This window comes from Xyrauchen texanus, chromosome 4 (assembly GCF_025860055.1).
Source record: "Xyrauchen texanus isolate HMW12.3.18 chromosome 4, RBS_HiC_50CHRs, whole genome shotgun sequence".
Taxonomy (NCBI): Eukaryota; Metazoa; Chordata; class Actinopteri; order Cypriniformes; family Catostomidae; genus Xyrauchen; species Xyrauchen texanus.
The window spans coordinates 39,497,520-39,524,145 of record NC_068279.1 but is presented as its reverse complement, the minus strand read 5'-3'; the positions used below and the strand labels follow the sequence as shown (position 1 = coordinate 39,524,145).

General features: G+C 41.6%; 1 protein-coding gene across 1 annotated transcript; it reads right to left on the bottom strand.

Moving 5' to 3' along the window:
* Positions 1–8,057: 8,057 nt before the first annotated feature.
* On the bottom strand, positions 8,058–25,671 carry LOC127634587 (uncharacterized). Its single transcript, XM_052114205.1, has 3 exons — positions 25,463–25,671; positions 23,174–23,314; positions 8,058–8,528 (listed from the first exon to the last, which is right to left on the bottom strand). Exons 1-3 carry the CDS (start codon positions 25,539–25,541, stop codon positions 8,329–8,331), a joined length of 420 nt encoding a protein of 139 aa, XP_051970165.1. The 5' UTR covers positions 25,542–25,671; the 3' UTR covers positions 8,058–8,328.
* Between the last annotated feature and the right edge of the window lie 955 nt (positions 25,672–26,626).

The window sequence follows — 26,626 nt, the reverse complement described above, 5'->3', positions numbered from 1 at the left end:
GACTTCTGACTCTCAAGATGGTTTTTCATATGGCAATTACGTCTCTAAGGAGACTTGGGTACCTACAGGCTCTGTCTCTTTTGCCGGCCTGTTTTGAGTTGCCCCAGGTAGGACCAAGAGCATTCTTTGCACCCTCACCCTGACTACCTGCCCAAGGTGCCTTTCTCGACCCTTGGCCAATCATTCTCTAAGCCTTCTGCTCCCTGCTGTTTGTAATGCTGGAGCAGCTAAAGACTACTCAGACTTTGTCCAGTCTGTGCCCTTCAGAATTATGTCCACCGCATTTGCTAGCGGCGTAAAGTCAGGGCAGCAGTTCTTCACTTTGAAGCCGTGACCGGGTTGTCATTTTGGGTGAGGGACCTTACTGCCCGGGCCTACGAGGCGCGCGTTCAAGCTTCGCCAGTAGGTTTTAGGGCGCACTCTTCCAGAGGGCTCTCCTCCTCTAAAGCCTTGGCTAGAGGTCTCCATCTGCAGCAAGTTTGTGGTGCGGCAGGTTGGTCCTCTCCGTGCACATTCATTAAACTTTTATAGTTTGGATGTTCTTGCCACTCTTGGCTCTTACGCCCTTGAGTTGACACCGAACAAGTTTGTGGTGCGGCAGGTTGGCACTCTCCGCACACACTAATCACATTTTATGGTTTAGATGCTTTGCTACTCCGGACTCTTATGTCCTTGAGTCGACATCTCAGCCCATGCCTAAACAAGTTTGTGATGCGGCAGGCTGGTCCTCTCCGCTCACATTCATCAGTTTTTATGACAAGTTTGTGTTGCGATAGGGTTCTCTTCGCACACATTCATCAAACTTTATGGGTTAGATGCTTTGCTACTCTGGGCTCTTATGCCCTTGAGTCGACATCTCAGCTCATGCCTGAACAAGTTTGTGATGCGGCAGGCTGGTCCTCTCCGCTCACATTCATCAGTTTTTATGACAAGTTTGTGTTGCGATAGGGTTCTCTTCGCACACATTCATCGAACTTTATGGGTTAGATGCTTTGCTACTCTGGGCTCTTATGCCCTTGAGTCGACATCTCAGTTCATGTCTGAACAGGTTTATGATGCGGCAGACTGGTCCTCTCCGCACACATTCATCAAAAAATTAATGGTTTAGATGTTTATGCTACTCCGGGCTCTTATGCCCTTGAGTCAACATCTCAAGCTCATGTCTGTAAACTGCACAACCGTAGGGGTCCGGACAGCCCCAAGTGCGGCGGCGTGGGTATTGCGTTCCCTGTAGCGCTTAGCAGCGCAGCATCGTAGTGAAGCCTTTTGTAAAGGGAACTCCACCCTTTACAAAAGGAAGGTCTCGGGTTACATGTGTAACCCTTGTTCCCTGAAAAAGGCGGAACGAGATGTTGCGCTGCTTTGCCTCACTGGGACGTCCCAGGACTACTCTTCAAAAAGAAGTATCTGACGACACCTGGTGACGTATCCATTTATAGCCTGGCCTCAGGTGCATCTAATGATTACATCAGCCGAGGCTATAAATTCCGGTCAATGTCCATTGACGTGTTCCACACATTATTCAGCTCGGCTCACAGCGAAAGCTGTTCCCCGTAGCGCTTAGCAGCGCAACATCTCGTTCCACATTTTTCAGGGAACAAGGGTTACACATGTAACCCGAGACGTTTCTCATTTTTTATTTCTGAGACAAAGACCATAGAAATCTCAAATGTGTGTCTCCTGTAAAGATTCAGAAAAATCTCAACGTCTCAAACAGTGCTCAGATTTGCCTAAGTCTGCAATCATGTCATGTCTAGATGTGTTTTTGTTTATGTTTTGTTTTCAAGTCGTTTATTTTGAAAAGTTTAATTCCAGTTCATGTCATGTGTTTCCCTAGTCATGTGATGTCCTGTTTTCATTGGTTTATTGTTTAATTATCTTGTTTAGAGTTCTGTTTGTTTGTTGGTTTATGTTCCCCCATGTCATGTATTTAAGCCCTCATGTTGCCATTGTCCAATGTGGAGTATTGTTCGTGTAACACTGTTGTTTTGGTCATAGTCAAGCCATGTTTTGTTTGTCAAGACTAGTCATTCATGATTTTGTTTTGTTTTGCTTCACGTTTGTAGTCAGGGTTTTGGATATCACGTTTTATAATAAAACTGCACTTGGGTTAATCTTCACATCTTCGTCATCGTCTACATCAATGTCCTTGCCAGCAAAGTAACAGAATACTCCACCGACAACAATGAACCCAGCAGTTCAGCTCATCGTCCTCTGGAGGAATACGTGGAGGATTTCTGCGATCTGGCCAGCAAGGTGGGTTTTAATGAGGTCGCCCTCAAGGACATTTTTGGGTGGGACTTAATGAGCCCATCTCCTCCTTGTCCTTGCCAGCAACGTTACAAATCAAAAGTCAGATATTTCAAAATATTTCAGATATTTCAATAGTCACAAACATTTTTCAACAAATTAATTTATTAATTTATGACCAAATTGTCTGGTCTATTTATAGCTTAACAATATATTTGTATCTACTCTACATCCACAATTATCTAATTACTACATAGTATTTTTTTATATTTTATTTTACTTTTGCTTCTTGTCTAGTTTTTTAACAGAGTTAAAAGAGTTACCTGTGAATAAAAATTAAAAAAAACAGAGAAAAAAGAAAAACTGAAAATATCAATTTCAAATGAAAAAAGATTTATTTCAAATTACATAGTACCACAATAATCCATAAATAATTGTCATAAAATAGCACAAAAAAGACTTAAACATTCATTATGCATGTTTCATGCTATTGCATTTTACTTTCAAACTCACAGTGCAAGGGCTGGTGCTGTAAAAGGAGTTATGGTATGCAGGCCCCTCTCTGCGGTAAAAGGGGCCTACAGAATTGCATAATGCTCAGTGAACCTATTATGAACCCTACATAGAAATTACCTCATAGAACAGATGCCTGACTTCTGGATGATGCCTCATGATAAGAGTCTCTTTACTGTAACAGAAACTACTGTTTTAATGACTTGAACAACTCAGTCATGTAGTATGTTCTACCTTCAGTATGCCCTGGAGAAAATGCAAGAACCATTTAAATAAAGAACCCAGTGTTTTACAGTGTTACAACTGAACCATTAAAACAAAGTTTCTTGTGGTTACAAGAATCAGAGAGGGAAAGAGAAAAAAGGTTGTATAACTCTCATCTATTCCTCTCGTCTATTTATGCAATATCCCAAATTTAGTTCAGTCAGCACTTTATATTGTAATCTTGTCATCAATAATACATGCTGACTTTAAATTTCAAAAACACTATAGCCAAAAATCAACAAGCACAGACAAATTAGGTGTTTTTAAAGTCTCAGTTGTTTCTTCTAGACAGAGACTTTTGCATAATTCTTCTGCTTTCTCCAGATAAATGATCCAAGTAATCTTACTGTAAAAAGGGTTTCAGAAGAGATCTCAGAGAGGCTGTGAAATAATAGGAGATGCTTCTTTCGATTGCTATCTCAATAAAACTGACAGCTTTGGCCTGGTGTTAAGTGTATGTGTGTGTAAATGTGAGTAAATGTTGTTGTTTTTCTGTGTTGCTACAATCCAGATTGACAACACTGAGAGAAGCTCTAGTAGTGATAACGACATTAGCCTGCAGACCAGAGCCCTTTCTGAGCATATGAGGGCCCTATGCAAAATCTTTCTTGGGTCCCTAAGCAAAACCTTACTATTAATAATACAAAATGCAAAAAAGTAACAATAAATTAACTATAGTTAACAATAAATAGTTATTTAAATAATGATAATAATAATGATAATAAATAACTATAAAAAGGAATAATAAATGACTGTATCCTGCTTATACTGCCGGTGGCTAGAAACGGCCCTAGTTAATTACATGAAAGTTTGTTCAAAGCGAGGGTATGCACTGTGAATCAGTGAGGGGGCAGGGAAGCTGTGTGAGGTTATGTGGGCTGTGTTTTTGTATTATGGGTTGAGGCAACATTCACATACAAACAAATAACAAAAGAGACCAATGTACTTTCAGCCAATATTAAAAGCTGTGCACTAGCAATAGTTTATCTGTCAGTTGGATTAAATGATTGATATATTTTGACATAAAATCTGATGTCAGCTTACAAACAAATGCATTTTTAGAAATAAATAATAAATTAAGATATTGCCAACTAAAAAAATCATCATTCCCTTTCTGTCACTCACTCGAATTTTTCATTTCGTCAACAAAACCGGCAAACAGCGGTGAGTTTGCTCTCTCTGCATACAGCTGCGCAAGCCTGCGTTTGAAAGAGACACATATCTGCAAATACAAAGGAGTTTTTCCTCCTTCTGGACAAAGAGAGACCATGTTTTTTTTTACCTCACCATTTGGCCGCGGTAGAGTAAGATTAACTTAGCTTTGTTCCAGTCGTGTAGTATACTTATTACAACCGGTTCAGTCATGTTCACTACGAGACAACAGTGAATTTATTTAGAAAACGGAAAATACGACCAGCTTTCCTTCTCAATCATTTTCTATCAACGTTGACTAACTCCTGCATTTCTCTCCATCACTGGACCCGAGAAATAACGCAGAGATGCATCTTTTCGCTGACGAGCGTAAGACAAAGGATCGAATCCAGATAGTTTTCTCCTGACCGCTCAACGCAACAGTAATTTTAAATGAACAACCCTGCTGAAATCGCACAGGATTGCCCAAGTAAGGCTTGATATCTGGGCAGATTTAGTTTAGAAACTGTGACTTTTCTTGTACAATTAAATCGTATATTTGATGCTGAATGTTTGATGTTTTGTTTACAATTGTATGTTTAACTAAGATCGCTGATTGCTGTTTGATTTGTGAGATCGTCATTTTTGGGGAAATATTATTTTATTGAGTGATCTGAACTAATGATTCAATCATGCTCTTACCAGCGTTTATCCTCCGTTAAATTGCATGCACCCCTGTTTGTTCGCTCTCTCTCTCTCACACACACTGAAATTCAGAGAGCCAGCAGCACTGCGGTTTATATCTGACTCAGGCTGGTGTTTTCAAATTGTCCCGCCTATTTCGTTCAGTTCCTTTGTGTGTCTGCTCATTACCACCCGCACGTGGTATTAGCTCCGTCACCTGGATCTGATCCTGCCATCTTTCTTTCCCTCCACATTAAAATAATTGTTGCTCTGCCCTTTATGATCAAATCCTCCATTTTGAAACTAGTTTTCATTTTTAATTCAGTTCGCCATTTTGAACCTAGTTCTCAATGTTGAAACCGATCCTCCATTTTGAAACTAGTTCCCCACGTGGAGTTTAGTCCTCCATTTTCTTTCCTTTGTTACCGAATCTAGACACACTCCCACATACACCCATACACTAGCATATAGCTCCACTATTTAGTTAGGACTTCCATTTTATGTTTTTGTGTTATATTCATATAGTATTGGCGGTTCATTAGTGTTTGATTATAATAAATCTTGATTTATTATAATAAGTTCTCCAAGTTATTTGTTTGAATATTTGTGTTGAAGCCAGACTCTGACACATCAACAACAATTGTTGTAACCAGATAACTGTTGGATTCGTACAGCAATAATTTGACTAGTTTCTTCCATTTTTGAGTATTTTGATTATTAATCAAAATACTCAACCTTCAGGGTAGAATTTTATGAGACTTGATCAGTCACTTACTATCATTTTTCTCTTGTCAAATAGTGGGGCCCCGAGGATAGAATTTAACAAGTTAAATTCTATTATTTAATTAAATTATTAATTAATAATTAATAAGCATAAATTAGTTATATCTGATAGTAAAACTGATCTAAACAACCAGTGCACCCTACAGAGGTTATGACAGTAACCGTGACATTCACATTGTCACATGTCCCCAAGTATATTGTTTATAAGTTAGTATCTAGGACCACAAAGGTTTTCCATTTCATCAGGTGCGTACACTCACATGTGGTAGTTGTAGTCCCCATTTTGCAACTTTTTAGCAACAAACATTTGTTTAAAAAGCCCAGCAGTTAAAAAAAGTATGTTTGAGGTATGTGTGACTGTTTAAAATCTGATGTAGAACAAAACATCAAGTGATGTTTGCCATATTTATCACCTTATTTCACTCAATTTAAAAACCCCAGTATAAAACCCCATAGGAATATCCAGAAGGAATCCATGGTGAATTAGCCTTTGGGGTTCGCCAACAACTTGACACCATGTTGATTTCTCTTGTGATCATGTTGGAGATGCAGTATATGGGGATCCAAATATCAATCAATGAAACTACACAGAACACCAAACATCACTGACATGTCCTTTTTTTTCTTAGTTTGAGGATATCAAATTGATTTCTGCAACAAAAGATTGACTACTGCAACATAACAGCATTCATTTTGATATCATAACTCTCACCCGCAGTTGAATGTGTACTCTAGTGAGGGATTTTGCCTGGTTAAATGAACAAACATATTCAATCATTAGTCAGTTCTCATTCATAATGTGCATTGAGCTATGACTTACATTTTAAGAGAATTAGTGTTGCTTAATTCTTGTCTCATCTGTGGTAATGGATTTTTTTTCCTCCTGACTAATCTCGAATATCACACAAATCCACTTAAAAGCCTTCTAATTCAGAGGAATCAACAGACCATTTTTCTCATTGATTGTGAGTGGATACGCTTTTGGACTTCAAATATTAGTCAACGTGCATGAAGAAAGGATAATACTCATTAAGTAGTGTGGTGTATAGCTAGACCGTTCCACTCCTTTCAGCCTTTCAGTGTCAGAGAAACGTGACAGAAGTTAAACCATATAATGGAGAGTTCTGTGTGCTTGTGCTTCACTGCTCATTAGCTGTTTCCCAGTGCAGATCTTTGAGAGAGTTTGGTTGGAGTGTATACTCAGACTTCATATGGCAGCTCTCAAATCTGTCTCGGCAATCGTTCTCTCTGCTAATTTTGGAGAGTTAAAAGATGAAACACTTCTTCCTGCACTCTGTGGGAGAGATGGTTCTCGCAGCCTGCGTTTTCTCAAAGTCTATGGATTAAACAAATCAAAACACAGCCATGAGCCTCCGAGAATCTTTTCTCGTTTATTTTCTTAAGAGCTTTCACCATTAGACAGGCCATTGCTCTTTATATGTTCTCTGAATCTTTGTTGTCTCTTCAAAGGACCCCGTATGAGGAATCGCAATACACAAACTGTATGACAAACATCATACCTGGCAAAGAATGAATTGCACTAGTCATGCATGGTTTATGGATCTAACTGCAATGAACACAGTGGACTGAGCACAACACAATCTCTGCCGTGTCAGAGGTTCCAGTTTGTTGGGTTAACAATTGTGCGATCAAGAGATTGAGAAACACTGCCATCTTCTGTTGCTTGGAGCAATTGACACAATTCAGTGAGAGAGATATTCAGTTCTCAACCAAAGAATATATAGAATATGTATCAGATGACTCTAAACCTCTGAAATTAATTTAAGAATGTACTAGCTTCATCTGATATAGCTGTTTTTACTAAAAACATAAATTGACTATTTGTCTAAGCCATTTTGGAAAAAAAAAGGGTGTTGTCTTTATCTATATCTATATATCTATATCTATATATATACTAAATGGAAAAAGGTATTGCCTAAGGCATCTTAATAATAGCATTTCCTTTAGTCACAAACACAAAAGAGTGGATACTAAATGAACACTTAAGCCACACATTTAAAAAACATGAAAGCATTGCATTGTATAAACAAAATATAAAACCAAGTGGCAAATAATTTAAAGAAAGATTAGGTTAAGGTATCTACAAATGACCTTTGAATAATTTGGTTAAAAATGATTGCCAATGTCTAACAAAAGAGAAGTAATTTCTGAATCATTTGTTTGCTGATCCAACATTTTTACCTCATGAATGCCATTCGTACATTTTCAAGTGTGGCTTAGTGTCCAAATCGTTTTTGGGCCACTGAATGTACAATTCCTGAAAAGGCATACAAAGTTTCATCCCCAAAGATACATATAGGCTAAATGTAAACGTCATCAACCACTTATTTAATTCTTTGAATGAAAACTTGAAAAAATGAAACAGATCTTGTTTTTAATTGTTGACCATATAAAAGGTCTTTATCAGGCTTATGGTGAGTTTTAAAAATCATCTATATCACACACTTCAATTTGTCCAGCCCACTGAGATCCAAAGAGAACTTTAAACTTCTCGTAAAATCTGATAAGTTAAGAACAATTAAACAATAATTAGTTTGGTTAATACACACTGAATACTTTTGTGATTAACACAATACAAAATCCAGAGTCTGTGTTCACAAAATATTTTAAAGTTCCCTGCTTTATGACTTGCAATAGGCAGAAAGGGCAGCTGCCGTGATTTTCAAAGCTAAAAGTACAAAGTTATTTCGTGGACAGCACCACCCTCTGCAGCAACAAAGCAAACGTCAATGAGCAAATAGGCAGCAGTGTGGGTGTTTGCCAGCGGGTGGCGCTGTTGCACAGGTCAGAGTCGCAGCAGTGGATCTTGACTCCCGGCAGTTCCTCCGTGTGGCAGTGTCGTGATGTTGCGCAGCCACTGGTCAGCATGATGCCCAATGCAACTGAAACCACACAAACAAAACAAGTCTATTGACCAAACCATTCTGGTTTTAAAAAAATTACATCCAGTGAAAAAACCTTCTGTTTTATTCAAAAGAATGACTCTAATGCAGTTTCAAATCAAATCAAATGCAATGATACATCAAATGAAATTCCAAACGTAAATTTGGGCGGATCTTGTTCAAGGCCTGTTAATCATATCCCAAGGATATACAGTATAAGTTTCTGCTTTCCTCACACTGGTAACTTCCGGCATCCCTAAAACTCCTGATCTGAGAGCTCAAGCCCAGTCCAAAAGCTACAGAATAGCATTTCCTAAATTAACTACAGATAGGAAAAGAGCATTACAGAAGCATCCTAATTTGCCAAAAATCTTAAATAAGAGTCCTAACTTTAGGACAACTTCACTGGCGTCCTAACTGAAAGCTTATTTGAAAGCCAATCGCTACAGTCACATTATAAAGATAAATAGCACTGTTCGAGAATAGCGCAACATTTATTAGCACTACAAAATGCAATAAAGAACTGGAAACAGTCTGAAAATGAAAATGTGCCTCCTCATTTCCTTTCCTTGCTTAAGACAGAGGTTTTCTGTAATAGTCCGGGGGATCTGAGAGCTCAAGCCCAGTCCAGTGCTCGAGCCCCTCCGTCATGGACAGAACGCAAAATAAGTTTACCCTAATTCGCTCCAGGACTACATAAACCAGTGAACTCATGAAAGGACTGTTGTTTGTTTAAGTTAAATGTGCACTCAGGAAATCTTTAGTACTTTTTGTTTCAATGATACCAAGCGCCATAGATCCAGCATCGTGCAAAAAGTTCTCAGTTAGTGAAGTCATTGGAATAATTCACTGTGACGAGGAGGAGGGTGTGGCCGGGCCGTAACGATGGATGCCCGGCGCTGAATCAGCCCAATCAGCGGGAGAGTGATAAAGAGGAGCTGGAGATGCCAGCGCAGCTTTCCTGTCAGTGTGTTTTATGTTGTTTAAGTTAGTTTATGCCATTAAAGTTATGTTGACTGTTCTGCCAGTTCCCGCCTCCTCCTTGCCCATCCTTACCCGTTACATTCACGTTTCACAGTCAGCCATGATTTATTTATTCCAATCGTGAATTGACCCATCACCAAGTCCCTCCTTAAAAGTGCTTCAAGTTCTGACCAATCCTGTTTTAGCAACTGTTTCCCTGCTGCATTTACGCTGACACGCAATAGCTATTTTACAATTTTTTTACAGCTATTTTTTTAATAATCTTTAATAATTCTGGAGAAGATCATGTTATGGATTAAACTGTGTCAGCCCTCATTCCCAAATTAACAGAACATCTGCAACAACACCTACATTTGCTCCAAGGTAAACTAACACTAATAACTGAATGATATTTTATTGTATTGATTCAAATCATAGTAATTGCGATGTAAATCAACAGTTCACAGCATCAAAATGAGTGATAAGAGATGTTATAAGTAGCTCTGTTTACTTACGCTAATGTTATTAGATGTGTAATCACTATTAAATGAAGTTTTTCTCTTTTCAAGTGACTGTAATAATCGTTTGTCTTGATTCTGATTTACAGTCTCCAAAGTTTTGAATCAAATTACCGTGTAATTTAACAATTTCTATATTTATATTTACATTTTTATACAAATATGCATTACAATGTCACTCTTCATACCAGCCTACGTAAAAATATTATCCATTCTGTTTATGAGAATATTTTGTCAAAAACCGAATCATTCACATCAGTCTCCCTAGGGAGTTCTGCAGAGCTTGTGGAGGTTTAATTGGGAGGTGTTGCGCTTAGAGGTATTTAGGGGCACAGTCAGTGTTCAGGTTGATACAACTGGTAATGTATCACAACAGGGCATGCATGCTTTAAAATGACTACAGAATTAATTAACAAAAGATTCTTCATACGTGACAAAGGACGTCTTCTCTTATAAACCCTTTTTCAAATTATTATTTCTTAAATTAACCTTACAGGCAGCCCCAAACTACATCATCATTATTAGTAATAAACTAATAATATATTGATGACACTTTATACTTCCATTTGCCATTAACAAACATATAATGTTGGTATGACAAATTAATAACAGATTAGTAGCTAGTTCATCAACATTTAAATCTTTCAATCAAACTTTTATGACATTCATAACTACATTAACATATTTTCAGATTAAACATCGCCTGATCCTCGACCACATCCTCGACACTCTTGTGGACGACAGCCGCTCCTCCCTGGGTGGACCGGAGCAGGTCCTCTGACCCCTGGAGGATGGAAATCCCCTCCGTGTTCTGGCTGCCCTTAGTGACTGGCTTCACCGCTCCAGGCGGCCGGCAGCAAGTCCCTCCTCCCCTTGCGAATGGTGGCCGTTCCTCCACGTCTAGGCGCCCATCAGCAACTTCCCTGTCCCCCGACGGACAGCGGCGACTGCTCCTTTGGGCAGACAAAAGTGGCGAGGACTCCATGATAGCGCATCCCTCTTCCTTCCCGGGTTTCAGGACCAAAGTAACAGGGTTAAAATGGGCAAGGAGGAGGTGGAAACCGGATGAATAGTCAATGTAATATTTAATAAAATAAAAAGACACAAACACACACACGGCAGCTGCGTGTGGCTCTCTCTCCCGAACTGCCGCATCTGGCTCTTTATCCCTCTCTTCGGCTGATTAGCCAGATTAGGGGACAGGCCATGACACCCTCCTCTTCGTCACTCCTCCCTCCTTTGCCTTAGACTGGGGACCCCCGTCATGACGTGCTACCCCCACTTCCCTGCTTATCGAGACCTGGGGGGGGAGACAAGGGGAGTGAAAATGGGAGAGGGAAAGAGTAGTCACGGCCCGCCCCGCCCTCCTTGTCACATACGCGTTGTATAATGCTATTTAATGGGTTATTCATGAAAGTTATACAATGTTAATATATTTTATATGACATAAACTACTAAAAAGAAGCAATTCGGCATCTATATATGCTGTTTTTTTAATGGTAAATTTGGTGCGCATCATCCTCACATAGTTGTACCAAGAGTCTGTTATTGGTCATGGCGACATTTCATGATTCAAAAAAAAATTTACTCAGCACAAAAAGAAACGTCCCTTTTTCAGGACACTGTATTTTAAAGATAATTTTGTAAAAATACAAATAACTTTATAGATCTTTATTGTAAAGGGTTTAAACAATGTTTTCCACACTTCCACACTTGTTTAATGAACCATAAACAATTAATGATCAGGCACCTGTGGAACAGCTTACAGATGGTAGGCAATTAAGGTAAAAGTTATAACAACTTAGGACTCTAAAGAGACCTTTCAACTGACTCTGAAAAACAACAAAAGAAAGATGCCTAGGGTCCCTGCTCATCTGTGTGAACGTGCATTAGGCATGCTGCATGGAGGCATGAGGACTACTGATGTGGCCAGGGCAATAAATGGCTTAAGACAGCACTACAGGGAAACAGGAAGGACAGCTCATCGTCCTCGTAGTGGCAGACCACGTGTAACAACACCTGCACAGGATCAGAACATCTGAATATCACACCTGTGGGACAGGTACAGGATGGCAACAACAACTGCCCGGGTTACACCAGGAATGCACAATCCCTCCATCAGTGCTCAGACTGTCCGCAATAGGCTGAGAGAAGCTGGACTGAGGACTTGTAGGCCTGTTTAAAGGCAGGTCCTTACCAGACATCACCGGCAACAATGTCGACTATGGGCACAAACCCACATTCGCTGGAGCAGACATGACTGGCAAAAAGTGCTCTTCACTGATGAGTCACTGTTTTGTCTCACCAGGGGTGATGGTCGGACTCGTGTTTATCACTGAAAGAATTACACTGAGGCCTGTATTCTGTAGCAGGATTGATTTTGAGGTGGAGGGTCCGTCATGGTCTGGGGCAGTGTGTCACATCATCGTCGGACTGAGCTTGTTGTCATTGCAGGCAATCTCAACTCTGTGCTTTACAGGGAAGACATCCTCCTTCCTTATATGGTACCCTTCCTACAGGCTCATCCTGACATGAACCTCCAGCATGACAATGCCACAAGCAATACTGCTCATTCTGTGCCTGATTTCCTGCAAGACAGGAATGTCAGTGTTCAGCCATGGCCAGCAAAGAGCCTGGATCTCAATCCCATTGAGCACATCTGCGACCTGTTGGATCAGAGGGTGAGGGCTTGGGCCATTCCCCCCAGAAATGTCTAGGAACTTGCAAGTGCCTTGGTGGAAGAGTGGGGTAACATCTCACAGCAAGAATTGGCAAATCCGGTGCAGTCCATGAGGAGGAGATGCACTGCAGTACTTAATGCAGCTGGTGGCCACACCAGATACTGACTGTTACTGTTACTTTTGATTTTGATTATTCCATTTCTTTTAGTCACATGTCTGTGAAACTTGTTCGGTTTATGTCTTAGTTGTTGAATATTTTTATGTTCATAAATATTTACACATGTTAAGTTTTCTGAAAATAAAAGCAGTTGAAAGTGAAAGGACGTTCTTTTTTGCTGAGTTTATATATATATTTGAGATTTTTCTTATCACGTTGAGTTAGACGAGGATGCTGACATGCTGTTTATTGTTATCACACATATTATGAATTCGCACATTTTTACTTAGCACCATTTGTCTCAGAATTTAACATGTGAATGCGAGATTAATCCATCATTATTCAAAACACTGTCTGTAATTTTGACACATAAAAAATAATCAGGCTGATGAGACTTTGACAGATCGGCGTGATGGCCACGCGATGTGTGCTGTGGCGCCATGCCCATCTTGGGATTCATGTCCGGAGCCAGTGCTGAAGCTGTCTCATATGCATCAACCCGAGTGGTGTGGCCACCGCAGAGGATGTTTTGAACCACGGTCTTCTGTCTGAACGCCTTCAGAGAGGCCAGCACCTGAATTGTTTGGAATGTATTGATAATTGAAGCTGCCAGTTTGTGACCTGTGAAGAGTCTGCTTCTCAAATTAGAGACTCACGTGTACTTGTCTTTTGTTGTTGTGCATCTGCACACTTTTTACACTTTATTAAATTTCATCATTTACTCACCCTCATGCCATCCCAGATGTGTATGACTTTATTTCTTCTACCGAACACAAAGATTTTTAGAAAGAATATTTCAGCTCTGTGGGCCCTCACAATTCAAGTGAATGGGAACCAAAACGTCTAGGTTACGTATGTAACCTCCATTCCCCGATGGAGGGAACAAGACGTTGTGTCAGAGAAGCGACACTAGGGGTCTCTCTTGAGCGCCGATATTCACCTCTGAACTATGAAAAAAGGCCAATGAGAGTTGGCAACCAGTATTTGCATGTCCCGCCCCCGGACATACGGGTATTTAAGCGGCGCAAATACGGGAGTTCATTCAGGATTTTTCTGAGGAGCCGGAAATGGTCCGGCCACAACAGGGGCTCGGCTCAGCAACGTGGCAGGGGAGACACAACGTCTCGTTCCCTCCATCGGGGAATGGAGGTTACATACGTAACCTAAACGTTCCCCTTCTGTCGCTCTCTCCACGTTGTGTCAGAGAAGCGACACTAGGGGTCCACTTAAAAAGAGCCATGCGCTGAGCCGTGTACGTGATCCGCTGATACAGGAGCGAGCAGTTATTCCTACATGCAGAACGACCAACTGTATCAGGCTGCACGTACCCTTCCCCAATGCCCCATTTAAGCCATCAGGATTCCTTATCGTTACCCTGGAGGGGGGAACACGGTGACGGCCGCCAACATGGGAACGGGCCAGCCTGGCTGGGCCTCTTTTCTCTCTATGTTTCTCGCATAGAGCAACTACGGCCGGGGCCCTTACACGCATTGAGGGAAGGGACTCTTAGCCCTTATTAGGGTGGAGAAGACCCTGCGGAGGCCACACCTACCCGGGAGGGGAGGCAAATTTTGAGTGGCAAATACATCGCATGGCCTATACATAGGTCTTATGCGGAACAGTAGTGCGGTGGTAGATCCAGCCTCGCAGAGGGGGGAAGCATACAGCACGGCACCCGAGGCAGCTGTAACTGCCTAAGGAAAACACAGAGTCAACTCTCGTGAGGGGACAGAACCGTGGTTTTACACACAGGGGGAGTCCGAACAGGAGGCCTTACCTGTGGGGCACCTATACCAGTACAAGGTAGCTAGTGGTACCCGCAGTGGTTTGGGTCGGCGAGTTCCTCCGCAGAACTCCATGAGGGCTAGGGAGGAGTCAACCAGTGTCCCAAACCTGGGATCTCCTGGGAAAGAAGGCGCACTGTTTCCCCTGGTTAGGGGGAAGGGCGCTGGGTGCAAGCGATTCACCCGGTCAGATCGTGGATGTGCCACCGAGTTCTACGGGCTCGGTACCTGAGAGAACACGGACGATACTGACTCAACTTCGGAGATTGTAGAATCTGCTAAAAGTGTTAGGTGTTGCCCAGCCCGCTGCTCTACAAATGTCTGCTAGGGCAATGCCCCTAGCCAGTGCCCACAAGGATGCAACACTCCTGGTGGAGTGGGCTCGGACCCGCAAGGAGGGGGCACGGCCTGGGTGTGATAAGCCAGAGAAATGGCGTCAACAACCCAGTGGGCGAGTCTCTGCTTGGAGACAGCATTCCCTTTCTGCTGTCCCCCAAAGCAGACGAAGAGCTGCTCAGAGCGTCTGGTGCTCTGTGTGCGTTCCAGGTAAATACGTAAGGCACGTACTGGACACAGCAGTGAAAGGGCTGGGTCTGCCTCCTCCTGGGGAAGCGCTTGCCGTTTCACCACCTGATCCCTGAAGGGTGTGGTAGGAACCTCTGGCACGTAGCCCGGTCGCGGTCTTAGGATCACGAAAGTGTCCGCCGGACCGAACTCCAGGCATGCGTCGCTAACACAGAACGCATGCAGGTCCCCAACCCTCTTGATGGAAGCGAGCGCGATCAGCAGGGCTGTCTTGAGAGAGAGGGCCCTGAGTCCAACTGAGTCAAGTGGCTCGAAGGGGGGTCTCCGGAGTCCCATAAGGACGACCGAGAGATCCCAGGAGGGAAACAGGTTAGGCCGGGAGGGAGTCATCCTCCGGGCACCTTTTAGGAACCTGACGATTAAGTAGTGCTTACCAAGAGACTTGCCGTCTACCGTGTCGTGGTGGGCCACGATAGCGGCAACATACACCTTGAGGGTGGAGGGGGACAGCCTCCTCTCCAGCCTCTCCTGAAGAAACACGAGCACTGACCTAACTGCACACTTCTGCGGGTCTTCGGCTCGGGAAGAACACCAGTCCGCGAACAGACGCCACTTCATGGCGTAAAGATGCCTGGTCGTAGGGGCTCTGGCTTGGTTAATAGTGTCTATGACGGCCGAAGGTAGGCCGGCTAGATCCTCCGCGTCCCATCCAGGGACCAGACGTGGAGATTCCAGAGGTCTGGATGCGGATGCCAGAGCGTGCCCCATCCCTGAGAAAGAAGGTCCTTCCTCAGGGGAATTCGCCAGGGAGGGGCTGTCATGAGGAGTGTGAGATCCGAAAACCATGTCCGTTTGGGCCAGTAGGGGGCAACCAGAGTGACTTGCTCCTTGTCCTCCCTGACCTTGCATAGCACCTGTGCAAGAAGGCTCACTGGGGGAAAAGCGTACTTGCGCAGCGATTGGGGTGGAGCCTCCACTCTCCGCCGGGCAAGTTTTGCCTTGACAGCGCGTCCGCTATCACATTGAGGTTGCCGGGGATGTGAGTGGCGCGCAGTGACTCCAGTCGCTGCTGACTCCAAAGGAGGAGACGACGGGCGAGCTGTGACATGTGGAGGGAGCGTACTCCGCCTTAGCGGTTTATGTAGGCCACCACCGTGGTGCTGTCTGTCCTGACTAGGACATGCTTGCCACGAATCAACGGAAGAAATTTCTTCAGGGCAAGAAAAACGGCCAGCAGCTCTAGGCAGTTGATGTGCCAGTGCAGCGGGCCTCGGTTCCACCGGCCTGCGGCTGCGCGCCCGTTGCACACGGCGCCCCAACCCAATTTGGAGGCATCGGTTGTAACCAGAACGCGACGGGACACCTGCTGCAAGGGTACTCCTGCCCGTAGAAAGCAGAGGTCTGTCCAGGGTTTGAAGGTTTGTCGGCAGGCGGGGGTAACTTCCACGCCGTGCGTGCCGTGGCGCCATGCTCGTCTCGGGACTCGAGTCTGGAGCCAATGCTGAAGTGGTCTCATATGCATCAACCCCAGTGGCGCGGCCACCGCGGAGGATGCCATATGCCCCAGGAGCCATTGGAAACGTTTCAAAGGGACCACGGTGCCTGGTTCGAAAGAAGCGAGGCATTCCAGCACTGACTGAGCACGCTCGTTGGAGAGACGTGCTGTCATTGAGACTGAGTCTAACTCCAAACCGAGAAAAGAGATGCTCTGGACCGGGTGAGCTTGCTCTTTTCCCAGTTGACCTGAAACCCTAAACGGCCGAGGTGCTCGAGCACCTGGTCTCTGTGTGCGCATAGTAATTCCTGCGAGGAGGCCAAAATGAGCCAATCGTCGAGGTAATTGAGTATGCGTATGCCCGCTCCTCGTAGCGGGGCAAGAGCCGCCTCTGCGACCTTCGTGAAGACGCGAGGGGACAGAGACAGGTCGAAGGGGAGGACCTTGTACTGATACGCCTGGCCGTCGAACGCGAACCGTAGAAAGGGTCGATGTCGAGGGCGAATTGAGACGTGGAAGTACGCGTCCTTCAGGTCTACTGCTGCGAACCAATCTAGATGCCGGACGCCAGATAGAATTTGTTTCTGGGTAATCATTTTAAACGGGAGTTTGGACAAGGTCCGATTGAAAACTCGCAGGTACAACGAAGTAAGGGCTGTAGAAACCCTTCTTCGTTTCGGTCGGAGGGACAGGCTCTATTGCGTCCTTGATTAGAAGGGAGGCAATTTCCTCGCGCAGGGAGTGGGCATGTTCACCGTGCACTGCGGAGGAACGAACGCCCACGAAGGGGGGCGGAGACCTGGCAATTTGAATTGCGTAACCGAGTCGGATGGTCTGGTGCAGCCACCGTGACGAGCTGGGCAGTGAAAGCCATGCCTCTAAGCTCCGTGCTAGGGGCACCAAGGGGACGAGTATTTTGGACGTACCCGGCAGGGCTTCGCAGCGGTGCGGAACAGGTAACGCGGCGTCGGGAGGCGCTGTGGCGTCCCGAGGCTCTGGTGCTGAGAATAAACTCAAAGCACTTACCTTGTTCCGCGCACCCGACGGGGGCGGGTTCGTGACTGAGGAGGAGGTCTGATGCTGGCGTCCTCTGGACTCGTCTGAACCGGCCGGTCGGGGAACAGTCGTGGGACTGCATCCTGGGCGCCGAGACTGTTGAGGCCTGAAAGCAAAGTGCCGTGAGAACAGCATTTGCGGGCCATGTGACCCAGAGGTAAAGTTAATAGCTCTTTTATTGAGAATTTGGGTACCGCAGCCCCCATCAGGGGGTGCGGCAAATGAAAAACAAAAGATTCTCCTACCGGCCCTCCACCGGGGTCTCCTCCTCTGGGTCCGCTGTCTCAGGGACGCTTGGGAGCCTTCCGGGTCCTCGAAGGGGTCCGTGAGGCAGGGGGCGTACACTTCCTGAGGTTTGCTCGACGCATCTCAACCAAGTCCAGCCATTGCTGACGTTCCTGGACCACCAGAGTGGCCAGCGCTGCCCAGACACACGAGACAACGCCTGTGGCCATCGGAAGCGGAGAGTACTCTACCGCATCCAGGAACAACACAGGGGCGGAAAGGCATCTTTATAAAGACGCGTCCTTAAAAGGACGTTCAACCCCGCTGTGTTTTTTGCTCTTTTAGAGGAAATTACTCTTTTAAATAAAATCACTCTTTTATGAATGAAAGAACTCGTGAGAGATCTTTCTTATCTGCAACTGTCGATGCACTCAGGGGCAGGAAGTGCACAGCCGTGCAAACAGGAGAAAGCCGCTGTTGTGCGCTGTAGAATCCAACAGCATGCAGCAGAGGATAGCAGGAACTCGGTGTGTAAAACGCAGCAGTCTGCAAACACGACCATCGGCTCCGAAGAAATTTTCTGAATGAACTCCCGTATTTGCGCCGCTTAAATAAATGGTTGCCAACTCTCATTGGCCTTTTTTCATAGTTCAGAGGTGAATATCGGCGCTCAAGAGAGACCCCTAGTGTCGCTTCTCTGACACAACGTGGAAAGAGCGACAGAAGGGGAACTGAAATATTCTTCTAAAAAAATCTTAACTTGTGTTCAGTAGAAGAAAGTCATACACAGTTTTTGAGTGTGTGTGTGGGTGTGTGTGTGTGTGTATTCACTTTTTTATGTACATTTGTGATTGTAGCAAATTTTCAGTAAATATTTTCCTCTCAATGGATCTTGGACACTGTTCCTCTTTCTCTCTCACACTCTCTCTCTCTTTTATTTTTGTAACGTCAACACCTGGTGTGCGGATTCTATTTTGTTTTTTGTTTAAATGTTTAGCAATTAGCCAAACAAGCAAACATAAAAAAAAAACAAACAAAAAAAAAACAACATTACACTGAACTCTATCATCAGTTTAAAAGTATATAACTCAAGAACAATAAAACAAATTGGTTTATATTAATATTCTTACATGGGACAAGGCATTACATGAGGATAATTAATAACAAGAGAATATATATGGTTATAAAAAATTAAAAAAAGCCTGGCCAAGCTGGTTTAAGATGGGGGGCTTGTTGGTCTCCCAGCTTGACCAGCAAAAAGGTGTTCAAAACTCAATGTTTTTTTTTGTTTTTGTTTTTCAGCACAGATGCACAGTTTCTAAAGTTTAGCCACAAGGCTTAAACATTTCATGTGTTAGCATGAGATTAGTGTTACTACTCTAAAAAATGTATTGTCTGTGCATTGTTGAAAATATAAAATTTTCAACTCCTGTCATGTAAAGCTGGTAAACCTGGTAACTGCATGATATATGCAAGGATACCCGAAAGGGTTTGTAGAAAGTTGTTGAAATATCCTTTATGCAGCTGTTTACAGAAAATTACACCTATACAAGTATTCTTTGTAATGCATAACTAGCTGTTTATACGTCTAGAAAAAGTGGTCCTACTTCCACCACTAAAGGCATGATTTCGACCACTTAACTTTAAAAAACAACTATTTTTTTAACGGAACAATTAAAAGGATTGCTTTAACAAAAATACGACCTGCACATTTCTGCTTTTATACCTAATGACACGCTTCATCCCATATTCTTCCATTGTAAATTCACAACTGTAAATTAAATTTTTTTAAGGATGACTCAAAATTGTTGTCTGTGTAAATTTACAGCTGGCCACATACTGCCTTTGCTTTAATTTTATTGATTCTGCAGCGTTTATTTAACTAAAGGCTAAAGGGGACCAGACCATATAAAAAGAAAAAAGAAAAAAAGAAGTGCATTTTTTTCAGTGGCACGAAAACGTGCTTAGAGCTGTGTCATGTGACAGGTCTGTGAGCCATGCTGAGCTGTGGAGGGAGACAGAGCTGGCTCAAGTTGCGAAAGTGGATTATGACTGGCTGCTGATCCAACTGAGAGAGAGGGAGTGCAAGAAAGAAATCCCTGATGATCACTCTCCAAATGCTCTTATCAACCTTATCAATTGACTGTGTCAGCCTGTCACCTCTCTGGGAAATTGTTTATTTTGGAGTCTGCCTTTGCTCTTTTACTGTCATTTGGGTCATAAATATTGTCAGACTTTTTTAAAATTGAACAAAGTCTTAGAGTAAATGTAATATTACATATACTACCAGTCAAAAGTTTGAACACACTTGACTGATTTTATGTCCTCATGATCTTAAAAATCGTTGAAATCGTTAAAAATGCTTGAAAATTGTTTTGCTGACAATATAAATTCTGCCTTAATAATGAATTTACAAATGTAAAATTAATTAATTCATTCATTCCAATGAATGAGTTGGACCGGATAGCAAAGGAATGCATCCAACAAGTACCCAGCACACTGCTGTGCAAAGGCAAAACACAATAACTACACATTGGGGCAAAATCGATTAATCAACGTATTGAGTTGTCGCCGGGTTTGGTTCAGCTATGCTCAGATTCAAAGAAAGCGGAGAGTGAAAATTAAAGTAACTACAGAATTCAGACCTAAACCAGGTAACGTTGAAACCACTTTTCTCACTATTATTGTTAGATACTACATGATGCCTTTGTAGGGCAGCATACAGGGGAACTCCATCAATACAGTTTAGAAACTATCCCAGTGGGATACCTCATGAAGTTATGAATGCCCAGAATGTGCAGAGCTGTATACTAAGGTGGTGATTCAATAAATATAAGATGTATATTTGTTTACTTTTACTACATTTACAGCATAATTGCCATAATTCCAGTTGTTTTATCCCTTGTGCATCAATTCAAAAAAGTTACACATAGGTTCATTATGGACAAAAATGGCCATGTCCAAAAACTGTCATAAAAAATATTATAGATTTATATTTTTTTCCACTTTCACTGACATAATTTTTTTAACCAGCATCAGCTCTAATCATAATGACCAAACATTCATTCATTTTTAGAATTTTAACCCTTTAAACGCTGGTTTGTTTACATAATGCCACTGTTGTTTTTTTTAGGAAAAAATGAAAAATAGTAATTATTTTCAATTTAATAGATGCTAAGCAGAATTTTTTTTCTTTGAAATTATTAGAGCCTCGGATATGTCAATGATTAACAACAACATTCATTTTGATGCTTTCATATTTTTTATGCAGTATCAGATTTAAAAAAAAGCTACCACTTAGGTCCATAATGGACAAAAATGGCCATGTCAAAAAAGAATAATATTTTTTTCTACTTTCACTGACTTATATTTTAACCAGAATCAGTTCTAATCATAGTTACCAAACATTCATTTATTTTCAGAATTTTAACACTTTAACAACAACATTCATTTTGATGCTTATGCAGTATCAGATTTAAAAAAAAGCTACCACTTAGGTCCATAATGGACAAAAATGGCCATGTCAAAAAAGTGTCATAAAAATATTATAGAATAATATTGTTTTCTACTTTCACTGACTTATATTTTAACCAGCATCAGTTCTAATCATAATTACCAAACATTAATTTATTTTCAGAATTTTAACACTTTAAACGCCGGTTTGTTTACATAATGCCACTGATGTTTTTTATAAAAAATATAATAATTATAATTATTTTCAATTTAATAAATGCTAAACAGATTTTTTTTTATTTTTATTATTAGAGCCTCAGACACATACAAACCACACTCTGAAATCCATACTAACACACTCACACAATTATATATTCATAATGTATCTAATTGGCTCTGTAATATGCATAAGCCAAAAACAGCAGAAAACAACAACAAAAGCGATGATATGCCAAACCTGAAAAAATGGCACGATCTGATAAAAAATATTTAAAATGTAAATTTTGAAGCCTTGCCAACATAATGAAAGTATGTTAAACAAGATTGCATAATTTTATAGTTAAACGGCACTGGGATTAAAAATCGCAGTTTTAATGGGTTTCAATGTGCCATTTTTGTCCAACACGATGCTAAGAGGGAGTATTTTGTGTAACTAGTGCAAAAAATATTTTTTTAAAGAAAATAGGGTGAAATATTAAAATTCCAATAAAAATTCACACCTGTGGAAAATTTTATGCAGTTAGCATTAACACAGACAAAGTTATCAAAAAAACAAAACTGAAAAAGCCAAAAATGTCCACAAGGATGCACAAGGGTTAATTAATAGTTTTGTTAACTTTACTATTAAAATGTATACATGCTCAGTCTATAGAATACAATATGTCAAAAGGAACTGTAGATGGATAGGTGTTGTCTTGCATAGTAGATTGGGATCTGAAGGTGTTGGAAGTAAGTCTCAAGAGCAGGTTAATTGGAGGGGGGCAGGGAAGCCTGTGATCACCACAGAGACATTGAGCACAGTCAGTCTTTTCTGAGCAGCGATCATCCTTCTCTAATGCTCTTTATGCTGCCAAGGTGTTATGACAATTACACGCAGACAGTCTCAGAGGGAGGATTAAGGAGTCACCCTGGGATTCTGTTGCTTAAAGTATTTCAGAAACCCTCGCCGTGAATTTTATATCTATAATTTGTCACCGAAAATAAGCTTTAACACTCATTAGACATTATTCTCCATAGGTAATGGCTGCTTAATTCGAAGCCACCCATAGGACATAAAAAAAATATATATTTCTTCAGGATCTCAGTTGTTTGCAGTGATATTCGAAAGCAATCACATGGAGAGTTCTGTTTCATTCTCTTGTGTCTAGGATTTTCCCCCTAAGAAATAGACCCTGGTGATCTAACATTTGTCTTTAAAGTTGCAGAAGAGTTCATTATCTCAAACTGTGCTCACATTTGCTGAGATTTCAAAATGAACACAAACATTCTCAGCAGATTCTTTCAAGACCAAATAATCTGAGTGATGCTGTTCAAATGAATATTATTGCTCTATTAACAACTGACACATTTGCATCTCCTTGTATATCTTCTAAGGAATTTCAGGAGAAACATCCAAAACAAAGTTGATGCTTGAATGAAACATAACCAATAAGTTGATCTGAAAGAAGTTTCCTAAGCTTTGAAATAGCAACCTCTGAGCAATACAATTTTACAGCCATGTGAAAACTCTATTGATTGTACATTTGCTTGTGGGTTCTGGTGGGTGGTTGTAGTGGAGGATGTTCTCACCACTTTCAGTCCTGATGCAGAAGCGATGCTTGAAGCCCTTGTGTGAGTGGGAGCAGGTGATGACTTCAGGGCGGGAGCAGCCTACGTCTACATACCTCTGGTCATGTATGATGTTACAGGCGTAGCACTGCAGCCCGTCGGCTATAAAGAAGCAAACACACACAGATCTTTGTCAGTGCTATGCAGAATACTGAGAAAAAAGAATGGAAGGCCATTTTCCACGTGCATAATATGGATTTTTTTTAAATAGAAGAGCATGCCTACTGTAGTGGCTGCTTTACCTCACCTCTGTAACGCTTATTTTGGAATTCCTCCACCACCCAACTCCACTGTTATTTCTAATATCTTTATGATTCACAGTCACAGTTCACTTAAAAATGTCAATTTTGTTATCATAAACTCAACTTTAAATAATTTCAAACCAGTAAGAATTTCTTTTTTCCGTGGAACACAAAAGGAGATGTGAGGCAGGATAGTTGGGTCTGGCAGCCACAGTCACCATTTAATATGTATGGAAAAAATAATGCAACGAAAGTGAATGGTGACTGAGGCTAGCATTCTGCATAACGTCTCATTTTGTGCTCCACAGATTAAAGAAAGATCTATGGATTTGGAGCAACATGAGGATGATTAAATGATGACAGAATAATCCCATAAACTAACTTTCATTCATAAATAGTACATGGAGGAAATAAGTGCTTGTGTTGTGTTTTGTGCTCTTCATCTGCTTCCATTATCTATTTACTCGTGACACTTTGAAGAACTGAATTACATCTGAACTCATTTGAAATTGCAAAAAGAAACAAATGTGGAGCAAATGTACTGTACATCACTATTTTCTTTTTACATCAGTTTCTCTAATGATCTAAAAGCTAACGATTTCACCCTGCAGATAGTGACTAAGATTGAATATAGCCCCAAGGTTTCAAGTTACTGGGCTCAGAACCCTGCTGTTGATACACATGGGATCAGCTGCACTGTGCCTCAGGCTACATCATGACTGGTGGTTGTTAGCATAATGTAATGCTCCTGTATATTATTACTGTGCTTGACATGTACATTGCAAATTGTTAATGGAACGTCACAAAAACGTTAATCATTTACTCTAACAAGGCAAGGCATTTACTTGCATGCATTATTGATGCAATTCAGTCTAGCACACTAATCTTTGGAATAATTTACAGTGACGTGTGATCTCTAGGGCATTGTGCTTTGAGACTATCCAGTAAAAATCAGTTTGATGTTTGTACCGTTTGTGACAGGTTATTGGCTATTTCTCATGTTTGCTAATTTCTCATTTATGCTGATATGGTCTCCGTGTCCTTTTTAAAAGGCAAAGTTCGTCTGGTGGCAGTGGTTCACTATAAAGTACATAACCTTCTCACTGGAATCTGTTTGGACAGAAATGTTGTATTTGCATGTAAGATTAGATATAAATGAAGATAGCGAGCTTTGGGAGGCATAACTGTGAGCAAACAATAGAATCTGAATTAATTACTGTCATATCACACAGATATTTTTGGCATAACACAATCATACCTTGAAGTCACAAATACAACTGGCTCTAGTGAGTGCTTTATCACATAGAAGTGTGTGTTTGTTTGATTCATGAGCTTAATTTGATTTATGAGATAAGAGAAATGAAGCGAACACAATGGAAATACAACTCTCATTCTATGAATATTGATGTGACAGGCAACTTCATTGGTTTTGTGCACTGATGAAAAGCATAGAAGGCTCAATATAAAGTATAATGCAAAGACCTTTTAGACTTAAACAAAAAGGATCTCTTGAGCACAAAATACACACATATCATGTTGACAGGGATTTTGTTTTTATACTGAGCTAATTATATTTTCTATCCCCATTCCTAAACTTAAGGCTGCAACCTTCCTGCAATTTTGTAGTATTATATATATTTTTTTAATCAAGACATTATTTAGTATGTTTATAAAAATGTTTTCCTTTTGGGGACCGTTGGCTGGTCCTCACAATGTAGGTGTTTCAGGTTTTACTACCTGAAAAATAAAGTTAACCTAATAAATGTGCATCATGTGATAAAATCTAAATGAACTGGTTTGATTTAAGTAAAACATATTATTTAAATTACTGAATCAATCTGAATGCATTAGGTTACCCCAACAAAATAAATAAATAAAATAAATATAACTAAGACAATATTTGCAGGTTACCACTTTTTACAGTGTATCCTTACCCATAATCTTAAAAAGGCGAATGAAAGACATGCAATTTCCAAACACACACACCGAGACAAGCACACCTACCAACCTTGTGACATGAGAAGTGTCAGCAATGGCAAGAAATAATACAGTCCAAATCCATGTAGAAGACGTATATGGAAAGTCATGGGTGCAGCTGAAGAAAAAGTCACCCAGGACTGAGCTATGCATGCAAGGTAACGACTGGTTTTGATTAATCCTCCTGGGAGTCGTGTTCTCTTTCAGCATGACCCACCTCTCTAAAACAAAACACACACACACACACCAAATAGAAAAGGGGAGGAGCGTGATATCAATAAGGAAAAATAGGAAAAACAATAAAAGAGCCATTAAGATTAGGCTACATGCGTTACTTCATAATACAGTACAGTCACTTGTTCCTCAATTTGCCCATGCTTTCCTAAGCCCTAGAGAGAGAGAGAGAGAGAGAGAGAGAGAGAGAGGAGAATTTAGTCACTGTTGATGACAGAAGCACGCAGTCTGCCTGAGACCCCTCAGCTGGATCAGAGGTAATTTGCTCAATGATAATCCCAAAGCTCTAGATAAACACTTTCACACCCAGTTTCTCCTCTAAAACTGTGACAGAAGAGTCAGTCTCTTTGTTCTAATATGTGTGGTATTAGCAATATGTCTGAGCTTTCAGGCCATATTCTGTTTAATGAACATTTATGAAGCACATCCTCACTTCGGAAGTGATGTTTAATGAAGGATGGGGTGGATTTTTGGAACAAACAGAGACACATATCAAAAGCACATGCTGGGCTCTGAAGGGGCCAATCAGTTTCAGAATTGATTAGATGGTGACTTGAAACTTTATTATTCATTAATGTGGCTATGTTAGATGAGTGAGTACCTCTCTCTCTCTCTCTCTCTCTCTCTCTCTCTCTCTCCTACCACTCTTCCTATCTATTTTTTCTTCGTAACGCCAGTTGTCACGATTGCAAGAGTAGGGTGTCTGGCATGTGTGAGGTGTAGCAGGTCTAATTGGGGAAGTGGTAGGGAGGATATCCATATTCATATGAAATTTGCATTACAGTAAAAGCAGGGATCGTTTGGTTACGTATGTAACCTCCATTCCCCGAGGGAGGGAACGACACGTTGTGTCGGAGAAGCGACACTAGGGGTCTCTCTTGAGCGCCGATATTCACCTCTGACCTATTGAAAAGGGCCAATGAGAGTTGGCAGTCAGTATTTGCATACCCCGCCCCGCATA